We start from the raw sequence: 16,758 nt of genomic DNA on the forward strand, positions 1-16,758 counted from the left end.
TTCTAAAGTGTCAAGGGATATATTTTCCCAATGATTGGCAATCCTGGACATCTTTGGAGCAGAGCAAAATGATTAAGACATCATATTTCTGGCCAATCAATACCGGATTAGGGAATTACAAGACAGAATGAAGTTGTTTACTTTAGCTACAGAGCTCTTGTGGAGGCAGCTTACGTGCCAAGGAAATGGTACTGTGATTGATTGTGTCAAGGCAAATGCTCTCTTTTTTGAGACCCAGATTAAGACTTGAAGTGGAGGGTCAAAGGAAGCGGTATCATTCCCTTATCTTTTCATCCTATGAATCTGTAAAGGAGGTGAGTAGGACAGGGGGATCTTTTTCTGGTCTAAGGTCTCTCAGTGTTTCTCAACCTGGTTATCCACTAGAATCATACAAAGAGCTTAAGAAAACACCAATTCTCAGGCCCCTTCTCCAGAGATTCTGATGCAGTTGGTCTGAGGAAGGGACCCAGACATCATTTAATAGGAAAGTTCCTGAAATGTTCCTTTTGAGAATCATTGAGCTATACCAAATGAAAAGCACTAAAAATCACTTTGTAATAGGACAAGCCACATGGTACTCTTATGAGCTTACTCTTGGCTGTGGTCCTTAACAAAGCAATTTACAGCATTTTGTAGTTGGTCTATAAATAAATCAGGTCCTTCTAATTTCTATCCAAGGTTTTCCTTGGGACACCTGCTCCCCTGGAACTTGTTGACCTAAATTTGTATCGTGCTTGCATAAGTGCATATACTTATGAAAGCTACATTTTAAATCACATAAGAAAATGTTCTTTTTCTCCAGCTTCTGTTGACAAGCCAGAATATTTTGCTTTCTTCCTTTTGTCTGCTAAGGAATGTGGAAATCCAAAAACAGTCCTAGTCTACTCTCAAGATAACAGTAAATGAACAATTAAGTAAATTATGCTACAATCACTTGCCAGGTTTTTGAGCTACAAAAAAATATTATGTAAATTTTTATGGAAAAATTTAACAGTCTCAAGAAAGACATGAACTCTGTATAGCATCTATGTACTTCACAGTCAAAGACTGGAAATCAATTGTTTATAAAATTGGTCAATAGGATTGTGAGTGAGTTTTCACTTGGTGTTTTTATGATGTTGATTTAGATTAAAAAGTTACAATTTATTAAGAAATCACTAAGTGTCTGAAAATTTCAAAATATGGAGAGTAGATACTAAAAACACTTTTAGTGTCATGTAAAAAATATTAATAATACTTTTTTACATAGAAAAACTGGGACAAAAACACTAAATAACACATCTAAGGTCATACAGTAATAAATGATAGAATTAGATTCACACATAGATCTATTTCCTTTTTACTACCCTCTTCATCATTATTTAATAATTTCAAAGGGGGGGCTCAATCAATTAGAGCCTCCCCCATCTCAATCCATTAAAAACTATGACCCATCTCAATTTAAAAAAAAAATTGCTGTTTTAAGCTAAATGGGTCACACTGTCAACGCTTATAACTTTAACATCATCAATAACTTAAGGATGCAGAGCTGAGGGCAAAAAGGGAAGTAAAAATCTTATGTCAATTTAGTTACCAACTACCAAAATATTTTTTCTGTCAAGAAGATGAGTAGGATAACATCAGTTTATAAACAACATTTTGAGATAAATTAACTAAAAATGTAAGTGAACATTGTTTAGCAAGAGACATGCTGATGTGATTAGTTGATAAAAGATGTCTTAAGTTTCATAGCCTAGAAAGGATCTAAGTCCTTAAAAATAATCCCCAAGGGCACAATGGTTGAAAAGAATGTAATGATAATAAAGTCAAGCAGCGAGTACCAGTTTTGTGTGCTATTCCCTTAGAGAGGCATGCTTGATCTACAAAGAGGGGTCATTAAGCTAGTGCAGCCACTGAGCTCCTCACGCCCCCCAGGGAGCCAAGCAGGGTGTTTGTCTCCAGGGGCACTTACTGGGGCCCCACTGACCCTAACCTCACGCTCCGTTGTTCAGGCTCTGCCTTGCCCACCCAGGAGTCTGTTCTAGAGAAATCATCCCCCAAACTGCATTGTGCAAGAAGACCTGGAACCTGGGAAGGGAGAAATGACATGCTAGACTTTTTGTCCCTTTCTTTTACAATATTGCTTCTGATTTATGTTTTGGCCTTTTGGTCAGGAGGCATATGGGGTCTTAGTTTCCCGACCAGGGTGTCGAACCGGAGCCTCTGCATCACCAGGAAAATCCTTCCCATTTCTTTCTAAGCAAGAAATGTGAAATGAAAAAAAAAAGAATATATGGACATATATACATATATATACATATGTATATGGAGAAGGAAATGGCAATCCACTCCAATATTCTTGCCTGGAAAATCCCATGGATGGAGGAGCCTGGTAGGCTACAGTCCATGGGGTCACAAAGAGTCGGACACGACTGACAGACTTCACTTTCACTATACATATGTAATTATATAAGTTTACCAAAAAAAATGTTGATTAAAATATACAACAGAATGGTGATTTCTTGCTTTATAAATAAAAGATGACTTGCAGATAAATTACAAACAGAAAGTTTATCAGTGCAGGGATGGGGGACTCATTACCTATTTTTAAATTGTTTTTGAGAGTAATTTTAGCAGTTTTGTTCAAATGATCCTTTTTTAAAGACTTATTTTTCTGAGTGGAACATATGTCACAAGAGAGGATAACAACAGCCCAATAAAAACATATCTGGTTATTAAAACAAGCTTGATAATCTTAAAAGAAAAATAAGAAGGGTTCTAAGTAGCCCATGTGCTTAGTGCTGGTGCACAGACGTTTAAGAGCATGCTTCATCTTTGATTTTAATGCCACATTTCATACACAGAAAGGGTAACCGATCCTGTCTAGGGGTTTAGCTTTGGCTTGCTAATATTCTCACTGAACAAATTTTCACTAACCTGCTGCATCATCTATTTTCTTTCTTCCTCCCTCCCTTCCTTTCTGACATAGGACTTCTGCTCTTCACTTTTTTAACCAATTCCCTTAGTTTTAAGAAATCAGTTTCACTCTTTACCATCACATGAATAGAAACGATAAAATCTCTTTACATTTTATGACCTTCAGTATTTCTGCTTAGGAAGTGTGAAAGTGTTAGTGTCTCAGTCACATCTGACTCTTGGCGACCCCGTGGACCGTGGTCTGCCAGGCTCCTCTGTCTGGACCGTGGTCTGCCAGGCTCCTCTGTCCACGGGATTCTCCAAGCAAGAAAACTGGAGTGAGTAGCCATTCCCTTCTCCAGGGGATCTTCCTGATCCAGGAATCGAACCTGGGTCTCAAGCATCGCAGGAAGATTCTTTACCATCTAAGCCACTAAGAAAGTTGAATTTCTGCTTATGATACTCTCAGTCCTACATTTAGCATGGGTAGCTAAATAAATATCCCTCTCTCCAATCGAATGATTCTCAAAATTGAGTAATTGAGGGACCCTTTTAAAAAAGAAGCAAACAAAAGTCTTCTGAAACTATTCTGTGGACCGAAATTATTTTATGTATCATAAATTAATGTTTTCAATATAGATATGGTTCTGGCAAATGTGGGCAGTTTTCTTTTTTAAATTTTTAAAAATTGAGATGGAAGTGACATATCACACTGTATTAGTTTTAAGTATACAATATAATGATTTGATATGTTTGAATATTGCATTAGTTAACATCCCTCTTTTAGTAACCTTCAAATATACAATACAGCATTGTTAACTATAGTCACTGTACTGCACACTGTATCCCCAAGACTTATTTATCTTATAACGTAGTTTCTTTAATTATAGTTCCATTTATGTATAAATATTTTCATCTTCTCATAGATAAAATATAAAACAAAAGACGTCTTCTAAATGGAATATTTATTTAGTGCAGTTTTGAATGGGTTTCTTTCATTTATCCATTCAGTTTTCATTTCACTAGCAAATGAAGACTTGGAACTATTAAAATGACCAGTGTAAGTTATGTTTCCTCAGGACAGAATACACATATGAAGTCATATGAAAAGGAACTTAAATTTCATCTGCTTGCATCCCTACTTGAATAAGACAGAAACTCTGGCCCCTGAAAACTTTGACCCATTCTGGGAGTCTTTAGAATATCTTTGTGCTGTGCTAAGTCGCTTCAGTCGTGTCCAGTTCTGTGCCACCCCATGGACTGTAGCCTATCGGGTCTCTCTGCCCATAGGATTCTCTAGGCAAGAATACTGGAGAGGATTGCAATGCCCTTCTCCACGGGATCTTCCCAACTCAGGCACCGAGCCTTCGTCTCTTACACCTCCAGCACGGGCAGGCAGATTCTTTACCACTAGCACCACCTGGGAAGCCCCTAATATCTTTATTATTTCCCAAATTGGCTTTCACGCTCTGCTCTCTGGCCCCCTGGCTGATGGTGACTCCTGTGCATTACAACCGGGGCTAGTCCCCTGGCATTCTGAAGTCTGTGCGTGGGTCTTCAGATGTGACTCTGTGAGTTCCCACTGTGCTACGCTGCCAGATAAAATACAGGACGCCTAGTTAAATCTGAATTTCAGATAAGTGAAGAATGCAATATTTAGAACATACTTATACTAAAAACGTAAATTTTTGTTTATCCCAAATTCAAATTTAACTGGACGTTCTGTATTTTTATTTGCTAAATCTGGTAACCCTTCCAGGTGCTCAAGCTGCCTCCCTGCAGGCTCTCCTGAGCTGAAGTCACACGTGTACCATGTACAAGTGGAGAAAGACTCTCCCTATTCTTGTGGCCCCTTGTTTCCTAAGCCCCAAACAATCTTGCTTGTGGCTCATGCATCTCAGGACTACTCAGAGAGGCAATTCTCAATGACGTTACCAGTAGCTATCTCTCTTTAAGGTTTAGGCACAGCCATAGAAGGCAATGGCACCCCACTCCAGCACTTCTGCCTGAAAAATCCCATGGACGGAGGAGCCTGGTAGGCTGCAGTCCATGGGGTCACTAGAGTCAGACACGACTGAGCGACTTCACGTTCACTTTTCACTTTCCACTTTCATGCATTGGAGATGGAAATGGCAACCCACTCCAGTGTTCTTGCCTGGAGAATCCCAGGGACGGGGAGCCTTGCTGGGCTGCCGTCTATGGGGTCGCACAGAGTCGGACACGACTGAAGTGACTTAGCAGTAGCAGCAGTATAGAAGGGGAAGGGGATGACAGAGGATGAGATGGTTGGATAACTCGATGGACATGAGTTTGAGCAAGATTCAATAGACAGGGCGGCCTGGCGTGCTGCAGTCCATGGGGTCGTAAAGAGTCGGATATGAATGAGCAACTGAACTGAACTGATAGAAGGGAAGGCTGGCTGGGATGGGCTTTTTTTCCTGTTTGCTTTCAACTTCCCCACATACCAGCTGGCTCCACGTAGGCAAATCAATGTATGTAGTGAAAGCTACCAGCTCTACATCAGGCACATACAGTTTAACAAAGACTTCTTAGAAGTCTACAATACAAGTTAGAGTGTGATTAAGGAAATTGCCATCAAAGTACCTCTTAAAGTGTATAAAAGTGGGTTCTACCTTTGGAGGCACTTTGGAGAAGTTCCATGGAAAAAGCAACTTTTAAGAGATGTGAATTTGACAGTGTGAAAGAAATTCCAAGCAAAAGGAACATTATGAATGAAGGTAAGAAAACAGGAAAATTCAGGGTGGGTTTTCTTTGGTTTGGTTGCTGCATAAGATGTACTGCAACCTGAAACTTCAAGTAAAGTTAGAGGCCTGGCTAAGCAAAGTTCTCAATGGCTATGGTCAGGAGTTTGCCATTTCTTCTCTAGGCAATGAGAAACTTTTGCAGGATTTGGTTAGAGGAAAATATATCAAGAGATGTATAACCCTATTACACAGGTTAGGTTCCAGGTGAGAGAAATCATGTGATAGAGACTAGATTATTACCTAGATAAAACAGATACAAGGTAATGAAAACCCAAGGGAGAGACAGTGAGAAAGAAAAGGAAAATAAATTTGAAAAGGAGAACTTAGTCTTCAACCTTGCTAATCCATTATAATCAACAGAGGAGATTTAAAAAATTTCAGTGTCCATGTCACCTCTTTACTGAGAACCTCTGGAGATGAGATCCACATATCAGCATCATTAAAGCTCCCCTCATGATGCCTACATTCAGCCAAGACTGAACATCTCTTCTGCACAAGAGAAGTTCTCATATTTCAGCAGGAATCAGAAGCACCTAGAGGGCTTGTGGGACCCAATCCTCAGTTTCAGCAGATCTGGTCCAAGAATGCACATTTCTAACAAGCTTTCAGGTGATCAGGATACTACTGATCTAAGGGCCATCTTGGCCTAGAATGAATCAGCTCCTACTGTTCATGTCTCTGCTGGGTGGGAGTCTAGGGAAGGGAAGAGTTAATCATAGTGACTGAGCCCGAGTAAACGACAGAATAGAGATGCCATTCAAGGAGTTATAGACGTGGAAGAGAACTGATGTTTGGCTTGAATGAGAATATTGAGAACACACCAGGAAAAAGACTGTTCCGTGGGAATAATTATAACTGTGGAAGTAGCAAGGGGAGTCAGCCAGTAAGAAGCAAAGAGACATCAGAGATGTAAGAGGAGAACTGAATGTCACAGAAACCCAGAGGGGATAAAGGGGTCAAGGCTAGCTGTGCTGAAAGTGACAAGAATATACAACTTCTGAGATATTTCCAGACCCAGTGGACACTGAAACCAAGGTCTCAGTTTCCTTATTTGTTCATTACTGTCCTTAGCAAAGACATGTCACATTCAGAATGAAGGCAGCTCAAGTTCTTTGGAGCAAAAATCAGAGGAATCTATGCCTGTCATACTCTACTTACTAAGGAAATAGCAATGACTATAATAGGATAGAAACAACTTCAGTTTTGAGGACTGAAACAAAAAAATATTCATCTAATCAAGAGATCACTATAGAGAATGGACTGGTGCTTGTCAAGGGGGAGGGAAGTGGGAGAAGGTTGGAATGGGAGTTTGGGATTAGCACATGCAAAATGCTATATACAGAATGGATAAACAAGGTTCTATTGTATAGCATGGGAAACTATATTTAATATCCTGTAATAGAGCATAATGGAAAAAAATATGAAAGAGAATATATATATTATTACTGAGTCACTTTGCTGTACAGTAGCAAATAACACATTGCAATTCATCTATACTTCAATAAAAGATAAATTAAAAAAAAGAGTTCACAAGAAAAATCAATTAACCAATTCTGAATAAGGGCAGAATATCAGTGCTCGAAGAGCTAAGCTGAGAGTGTTTGTTAAGAATTTGCAACAAATAAGGTACTGTTCTAAGTGCTTTATACTCTTCTTGCTCAGTGTGGTCCAAGGACCAGAGGCCTCAGCTTGCTAGAAATGTAGAATTTCACTCCATCCCAGACTTATTAAATCAGAATCCACATTTTTGTCAAGATCTCCAGATGACAATCAGAATTTGAGAAGCCCTTCTTTAATTAGCCAACTGAATGATAAGAAGTCGGGGTTATGATGATAGAACTGAGTTACAGAGAAGTTAAAACATCTGAACAAAGTCATAGAGCTAATGGGACAGAGTAAAGATGTAAACTGGACTATCAAGCTTCACAGATCTTGATCTAAACTGTGTGACAGCAACTCTTAAGAAATTCTCAACACAGCCCTTAGCACCTCCACCATGACAGCGTTTTACTTCCACCCACAGTGGCTTTCATTCAATGTACCTAAGGTACTAGATGCTTCACCATCTAACCTCGACATCAGCTCACAGTTCCTTGCTCAAGAAAGTTGAGCAAGAGCCCACGACTTGGTATCCTCCTTTCACTGTTGGTGTGTGTCCTTAGTCCTTGGTGACCCCGTGGACTGTAGCCCGCCAAGCTCCTCTGTCCATGAAATTTTCCCTCTCACAGCACCAGGCAATTTTCCTCTGTGATAATCTGTAATGATACATTTATCTGATTTTTGTCTTTTGTATTAGACTCAAGCTCCTGGAGGGTCATGCATCACATCTCTTTTTGTTCTTTACTCAAGTCTCCAGCACCCAACACAGGGCGTGGCACAGAGCAGACACAATCTGTTACATTAGTTGAATGGCTTTATTTAAATTTTTTTTACTGAAGGATAACTGCTTTACAGAATTTTGGTGTTTTCTGTCAAACCGCAGTATGAATCAGCCATAGGTATACCTATAGTTGAATGGCTTTGAGTCTAAGGTGCACCTCACCTACTTTAGCATGATCCACGGTGACAATCAGAACTGAACATTCTCTTCCTCCACATAGGCGGAGGTGAGGTGAGAGAACAGACCTGAATGTTCAAAGGGCAGAGAGAACTTTGAGGCTGATTATGATCCACAGTGACAATGTACCGAGTGCTCAATGTCCAGGCAAGCCTCCATCTACCCTGAACACCTGGAACTGCTTTAAGACCCTCCTGAAGCTGTAAGAACCCTTTAAACAGGTTTCTGTTTTCCAGAAGCCGAGTCATCCTCTGCCTTTAGCCTTTGAGACAGCAGAGGGAAGTAAGCGTGGCCCAGATGAAGCCTCTTCTTGTAGAAGGGGATTTCTGAAGGGAAAACATCGGCTGTTCCAACGCAAAGCCTGTAACTAAACAGACTCATTCATTTTAAGTGCTGCTCATCAGGTACCTTTCAGAGGCCCTGAATTTCCCTGAATTACAGAGAATGAGCCTTGATTTCAATGAATGGCTTTGCCATAATAATCCTGTCTGAGAAAGGCATGGATTGCAAAGCCACTTCAAAAATCTACTCCACTCTAATTTTGTGTTTCACTTTCCCCAAATACCCTTGTGCCTATGTATAGTTCCTATACCTTGTGTTCCCATATAATATTAACATGATTAGGCTAACGAGGGCTTAATGCTGCTACTGTTGTAAACTAATCGCAAAGAGGCTTGAGAAAATCGCTGCTGATTTTTTTTCTTAAAGATACGGTTAGATTTAATTTCAACGTTTTTGGAAAATATTGACCGACAGTAATAGGCTTTAAGCTCAACCAGGTGACGGGCCCAACCACAGAGGATAAGGGTGAGCCTTTCTGTGTGGACTAGCTGCTTGATAATTCTCTGGGCATTTCTCTAATGTCTTTATCACATGTCTACATAAGATGGTGCAGGCTCAATTACTCAATTTTCTTAGGGTGTGTTTGGTCTAAGTCAACACACGTGACTTCAAACTCAACCTGTGAATAGGGAACACTAATGTGAACCTTGCATCTGAGACTTGAGTTTCCCAAAGTCTCAGGGGCCTGTGAGTCACTTGGGGAGCTGGTTAAAACACAGGTTTTGGTCAGTAGGTCTGTGGTAAGACCTGGGATATTTCCATTCCCAGTGAGTTTCCCCAGGGATGCTGATACCACTGGTCAATACAGAACACTTTGAGGAAAAAGGTTTTAGAAACAAAAAGAAATTAATTCTGTAGCTTACAATACAGCTTGGCACGCTTTTAAATAAGAAGCATTGCCATAATGTTTCTGGGTGCCAGGGCTGTGATAGCTGTCTCCCTGTCCCCCAGCAGCCTAGCAGAAACAATCCAGAGATAGGAGTCGCTTCTGTGACCTCTCCATGCGGAAGGGGCTTGACCTGTTTGTTGAACTAAGTTAGGGAAGAAACAGGCCTGCTGTTTAATCTAGAGCTGTGTCATAAAAATCCAGAATCTTGGAATTTCCAAATGTCTCCTTTAAAAATGCTGATATTGAGCATGTGAAGAAATGTCTGGATGTATCTGGAATAGGTATGCACATCTGCTGATCAATCAACTCTAAAACTGAGATAAAACCAATGTGTTCCAATCATGTCCAACAGACATTTCTCCAGGCAAGAATACTGGAGTGGGTAGCCATTCCCTTCCCCAGGGGATCTTCCCAACTCAGGGATAGAACCCCAGTCTCCTGCATTGCAGGTGGATACTTTACCATCTGAGCCACCAGGGAAGCCCTATCATGCTGTGAGGGCTAATGGGTTAAAATGAAAATATTCTCCTAACACAATATATTCTGAAAAGCACAACACCATAGCTTGTTTCAGTTATAATAGCATTAAAGTAGAAAAAGATTCAGGACAAAGCTATTAAATTTAAGTATTGCTTAAAGCAATACTTAAGAGCAGTGACAGCAAAGGAATGTTTGTTTTTTCTTTGTTTAGGGGGCAGACATGGCTCTAGGCCCTCCTACACTTCCATCTTGCTCCGTGTGTCCACTCCAAGCCCTTGGTGGTTCTGAACCACTGGATCAGCTCAGCTGAGGGTAAGAAAATTAGAAGGGAGAAAGTCATTTCTCTGCTCTCTAAAAAATTCTACCTTAATGCTTGTATTCCAAAACTATGGAAAGAAGCATGAATAAGTACTTATGAAATTTACCTAATGTAGTTTAAAGTAGGTCTTTGTTGAAGCCAACCAGAATCTGTGTCCCAATACCAGGCAAGATTTTTGCCCACCTGGTTGCTCAGAAAAGTTTAATGCCTGAACTGATCCTGATACAGTGGCTTGGAAATATATGTACAACTATTTAGTTAGGAAACTATGATTATTGCTTAACAGCATTGTTCAAATCTAACTAATCAAGACATCTACTTCACTCCAGAGAAGAAATATTCTAGAAAAATCTCCAGATCTACTGCGATGATATTTATCTATGGCATGGTGGAATGTCACAGAGAAATCCCAGAGCTTGAGGCACAGATTGGTGACGAGACTTGTCCAATGTCACATAACTGGTCTTTACAGAACTAGGGTCAGAACTCAGGTCTCCTGAATATGTCTCAATTTAGTCTGCATTGTATTATCCCATCATATCTCATCAATTCTATTTCCTGATGCCAATTTTAAACAGAAGGACTCAAGCCTGCCTGGCACATAAGACCCTGGCTTGGAACTCGGTCACCTAACAGGCTTTCCACTCTCAGTGGATCATTAGTTTGTTCTGAGTTGATGTGAAATAATATGAAAGGTGAAATCACATGTTGGTAAGGAATCTGTTAAATTGTTTGTGGCAAATCCATGTACAATATGGATGGTAGACAGATACTACCTGCTCAGTCGTGTCCGACTATTTGCGATCCCATGGACTGTAGCCCGCCAGGCTCCTCTGTCCATGGACTTGTCCAGGTAAGAATCCTGAGTGCGTTGCCATTTCCTCCTTCAGGGGATCTTCCAGACCTGGGGATCAAACCCTGCATCTTTTGCATTGGCAGGTAGATTCTTTACCACTGCAGCACCTGGGTCAACATCGGAGTTTACCCAGACTGGAAGTATTACTCCTTTGTGGGTTAGTGAGGGAAGAGAAGCTTCACTGCACCTTCATCTGGGCTGGTCTCTCCAGTAAGCAAGGGGACTGGTATGAGAGAGCAGTGGTCACAGTGTGGATTTGAGATGGCTTGGGAGTTATAACCCTAGTTCTTCCTTAGTACAAGGGGTTGCTATCTCAGAGAAAGATGCAGGATATGCAAGGACCCAATACAGTATTCATAGTTAAAAATATCAACTTCAGTGTCAGACAGACCTGGATTTAAAGCCCAGCTCCAACATGCACTAACATGGGGTCCTCTTAAAATTTACTTAATCTCCTGGTCTTTAGGTTTAGGTTCCCAACTCATAAAATGGGAATTAAAATATTCTTCCTGATTCATAAGCTTGCAAAAATGACATGCTGTGTATGAAATACCATGTCAGTTAAGACACAAACTATGTACTCAATAAGGTAGTGATTTTTTTTTTTTTCATTATTAAGAGAGAGAATTAGGAATGCAAACTTAAATCTAAGAGAAGATCCTGACATAGCTAGTTTTTAAGGTTTTAGAATGAATTAGGGAAAGGAGTCTATGGAATAACTTTTCTTGGAAATCTTTAAAAGTAATGCTTGTTTTTTACTTTTCATGTTGGCTTTAACTGCCCTTCCATTAAGATTGGCATTGCACTAAATAATTAATGGCAACAACAGCTTCCAAATTAGGAAGATGTACTCAAAATGTGCCCAGAGAAACACTCTTTTAAGAAGCAGGAAAATCTATCTTTGTTCCTCTTCTTAAATGTGGTACCTTGGAAAATATATACTTCACTTAAACATCTGTTCAGAGGTATGTATTAATGGAATTTAATGGGGAGGACAGGCTACAGGGGATTGTTTCACTTCTTTCTTACCATTTGTCATGGACCACATTTCTCTGCTTCTTCATTACTTGGCCTTTTTCAGTGGCAAAATTAAAGAAACAGGGACATATGGAAGTTGGTACTTTCTTAGAACTAGCCAGATGGAAAAGTGAGGTCATCATGGCCTACCTAAGAAGTAAGGAAATATTACCTGTAACCACCTGAGCCCCTGGAATTATAATGACAATATGTTTTGGAGTCCAGAGCAGTCCTTGCTTAAGGATTTTGAGTGCCTGTCTCATTTTAATCAGGAGACTGGTTCCAACACTATGTGTTTAATTTCAAAATTCAGCCTGGCTACACTATATCAATTTATACAATATGTATGCTTAAATAAGTGGGAAAAAATGGCCCCTGAATTAGTAGGGTCAAAAAATTTATAGAAATCTGGAGCGTGTAGAGAATATCTTTAAAGTAAAAGCACATCATAGAAGTTTGAAGGTTGATAATAGCTTTGTGATGTTACAGTATAAATGAACACATTAGTCAATGGACTAATCAATGATGTAAATATTGCCTGCATAGAACTGTACAGGTTGGGTTTGGGGGATGTGAATAGTACAGAAGGAATGTAAGACTTGAGCTTTGTGCCCGCTCAGGGATATAATAACATAAAGAATATAAAGACAGGCACAACAGTAGAGTTGGTATTATATAGGTGTAGGGATTTCTGATCATGGCTCCTTTCCCACACAGCATTTGAAAGTATATATGTTTCTTCTGTGGTATTCTAAGCTGACTGCTCCTTTTTTCATATCATCTTTATCTGAGCCTCTCTTTAGAATTCCATAGCAGCAACTTTCTGTGTTCCTGCCTGTCTGGATCACCTTGTCAAGATAATCATGTTTATCAGAAGTTCTAAACCTTTTTGTGCTCAGAACTACTTGGGTGTCTTAATAATATTTGGAAGATGTCCTTCCAATTGTCATAACCTAAGCTTTCTGACCTCTGCCAAAAAGCTTTCTGTCCTAAGCTTTCTGTCAATCAGTGTTTATACATCTTCAGACTATCCCCAGGCTCTGACCTACTGATCCTTCTATGTCAGGAGATTGCCAGTTCCTATCCACACCATCCTGCCCCTGCTATTTATTTTGAATTTTCCCTCAACTATTGATTCTCTGTCCACCAATGGCATTATCCAGCACTGAAATTTTCCATACTGGCCAGAGTTGGGAAGATTGGTGACCCAAGTGTAGCAGATGAAAGCAACATTAATTAAAGGGCCAAAAACTGTGAATATAAAATTTCTCTCAAATATCATACAACAGAAGTTCTCAAAGTTTACTATGGGTCAGCATCCTAGGGACATTCTTTGAGCATCACTGTTATGTATGAATTAAAATCATTTCCATATCACATATAAACAAAACAAAAGGCCATCTCACTTCGCTCTGTGTGAGGGAGTTCTTCACCTGAAAGTCCCTGGAGACTCTGATAGGATTCTAGGTGTCCCTGGAATTCCACCAGTTGTACTTCATATTACATTAGCATGTGTGATATTCCATCTGGATGCTTCAGAGAACCCACTGCTCTCAGAAAGTGAAAGTGTTAGTCGCTTAGTCGTGTCCAACTCTTTGGGACCCCATGGTATGTCCAAGGAATTCTCCAGGCAATACTACTGGAGTTAGCTGTCATTCTCTTTTCCAGGGGATCTTTCCAACTTGGGGATTGAACCTGGCTCTCCTGCACTGCAGGCAGATTCTTTACTATCTGAGCTACCAGGGAAGCCCACTCCTCTCAGAAGACATTTACCCCAAAATACCTTAAGGACCCCACTGACTGCATGCAGAAAGAGTCAAGCCAATGCACTGGAGGACACATTGATATTATTGATAGAATGTAGCAGAAAAAGGGCTTTGTATATCAGATAGCCAGTGTATAATTCTCCTGTTCTTATGGTTAGCAGAATAATTCCACTAATACTACGTGGCCCTTTGTAATCAATTACTCCATTCTTTTATGATTATCCACTGATTCCTATCAAGATGTAGATGAACCAACCAATCAGCCAGAAAGTTTAGATGGAGAACCTCTGGACCCAAAGATTAGAGTCCCTGCTTACAGATAATCAAGGGAAGGACCTTGGCATCGACAATTAAGACCCCTGAGGGTAAGAACTTTGCTTTTCTTGCTGCAGACTTGTCCCATGTGCCTAGAAGAGCATCCAGTAAATCATAGGAGTACAGTCAGTCATTATTAAAGAGGTGAATTAGAGGCCTTAGGAGTTTGTATCACACATATCATAATGATATTGCTGGATAAATAAAATGCCCATGGTGGCTGATTGGACAGAGCCCTTACACCTGGAGAGTACTGCTGACTAAACTAAATAAGGGGCTCAATTAAGCCTGCATATTAATAAACTGCAAACTTGCTTCAATAGGGAAAACAAATTGAAATTTAAATATGTCACAATTTCAAATCTTTCTTTACACCTGATGTTTGACATAGAAAAGAACTCAGATAAAGACAGTAGGTGAAGATCACCTCTTCACTGCGTCCTTCTCTTGAACGAGCAATAATGTTGATGGAAAGGGTCTGGGAAATGAAAAGCATGCAACCCGACCACATCTATTCATCATGCTCCCTTCAATAAGTGTGAGGCAGGCAAGCCCTTACCTAGATTTCAAGCTAATGAATCATCTGTCTAGTCTCACTAAACTCCAAGGGACTGCTCCTGTGAACAGGGGGCTGAAACCTTGTCAGCCTCTGGATCCATAAACAAGGGAAATATGTTAAAAGGACGCAGGTTATGGGATTTTCTGAGGAATCCCTAGTTTCCAAGTGCATTAATTTCTCCTTCGATTCAGGAAAAAGAGCCCTTTACCTCAAAAATCCTGAGAAATTAATTTTTCTAAATTGTGTACAGATGCTGATTGTATCAAATAAATTAATAGAAATATTAGCAATTTGCTATATCTGGCCACCCATTCATTGAAACTGGGATGACTTCTATCCCATGATTTCCCTAGAAGCACACACACATCCTCATACACATTAGAAGAAAGAAAATTCCTTCTTCTTGGGAAACACCTGCCTTGGGAATTCTTGACTGTGCAGCCTCTGAGCTGCTCAGGGCTGAGCATACAAATGGTGCAGTGACTTTTTTGGAAGTCACATTTGTCCCTGAAACTTCAGTCACCTGGAGACTGCATGCCTCATTGCCTGCAGCAGCTTAGTCCTGACAGTGTGGAATGAGTTTAGAAATCTCATTTGAGCAACAAAATCTGAATTGAGAGTTTAAACAGTACTGTCTATTTAATGCCACAATTATCATTCATGGCAACTTTTGCTGACTGTGGAATTTTTTCTTTTGCTATTGGGCTATTATAATAATCTTGCTTTGGTTTGGATTTAGTGTCTGTGTGTGTGGCGGGGAGGAAATAACAGGACTCAGTTAACTACTACATCAGTAAGCTGCACATCTCCATTTTCACACAGAGAAAATTCCTGCTTCTTTCCCTGTGCAAACACACACACACATAATTCCTGGAATCCTTAGCCATTCATACCCACTGCTTCCAGACACACACTCGCAGGGCAGCCAAGCACAAACTCCCTACATGTCAAAATCAAGCAAGGCTGAAGATGTAAAGGGGTGGATATGGCACCAGGTGGGATGTGTAATCAGTAATAAGAAATACATCGAGCCCCAGAATGAAAAGAAATCCCCCAAATTGTTCAGGATTCCCCCTCCCCCTTCCATTCACTGATTTATTAACCCTGAACAAAGATGTAATTGCAGGGTCTCAGAAACAACTTTTTTTTTTTTTTTTTGTCCATTTTTTTTCTCATTTTTGGCATTTGTTTGGCTTTGAATTGCTTAATATCTAGTCATGCCATTTATTGCCTGTTTTCTTCACTCGTTGCCCATCGTTCCCCACCACCCCGCCAAAATGAGAGAAGCATCAGCTTCTGAGTCTTAAGGATGAGACCTCTGCATTTTCTTTGCTTGTTTAGGGCAAGAAATGAAGTGCTGCCTCTTTAATTGGCAGAAGCATGCAGGAGGAGCATACCTTTAATTTAGTGTTGGGATACCTCACTTGCACCCTGGCTGTTGTCTTATTGGAGACGGCAGCCTGCCTGAGATCCTCTAGCACTGAAATAATATCATCCAGTACGCATTTCTTATCCTGATTTCTCAACACACACAGATGGGAAAAAGTATAATTATAGCCCTTGTAGTTCACCTTCATTTCCAGCACGGCTCGATGGGTCTGCAGGATCCCCTCAGCCTGGAGCAAAATATTGTCCCCGGGTGGGGAGAGGAGGATCACCCTGCCATACCTCCCGGGGGTGTGTAAGTCCGAATAGAGCTGGCTTTTGGACTGGTCCAGGGGGAAAAGGCTGCTGGCCAGGCTGCGCTCGATCTTGGCCAGGCTGTGGCTGGGAGCGACCAGGCGCTCCAGGTCGCCCTCGGGCTGGAAGCGGTTGAGCGCGCTGAGGCCGAAGGTGATGGTCAGGACTGCGGGCACGGTGAGGAAAAAGACCGGGTGCCGGCTCACGCACAAGCCCAGCCTGTGGCAGAACGACTGGAGCCCTCTGCGAAGCACCTGCCGCAGCATCCTCCACCAAATCCAGCTCGCAGGCGCTCCCGGCCGTCTTAAAAAGCACATG

The 16,758-nt window shown here is 40.7% G+C and overlaps 1 protein-coding gene across 2 annotated transcripts in view; it reads right to left on the bottom strand.

Annotated features, from left to right (window-relative positions):
• The window catches only part of LOC147346920 (patched domain-containing protein 4-like), a 59,353-nt gene that overhangs the window by 42,134 nt on the left and 461 nt on the right, over positions 1-16,758 (bottom strand). The window contains exon 2 of one of the 2 annotated variants that reach the window (XM_086370731.1): positions 16,332-16,743. In XM_086370731.1, coding sequence (XP_086226857.1) covers positions 16,332-16,743 — 412 coding nt within the window. Of the gene's footprint in view, positions 1-16,331; position 16,758 lie in introns of those variants that run through there. The other variant, XM_086370730.1, reaches the window with a different exon arrangement.

The sequence above is a fragment of the Bos grunniens genome, chromosome 23 (genome assembly GCF_055505025.1).
Source record: "Bos grunniens cultivar Pamir isolate PY7600 chromosome 23, Bosgru_T2T1.0, whole genome shotgun sequence".
NCBI classification, from domain to species: Eukaryota; Metazoa; Chordata; class Mammalia; order Artiodactyla; family Bovidae; genus Bos; species Bos grunniens.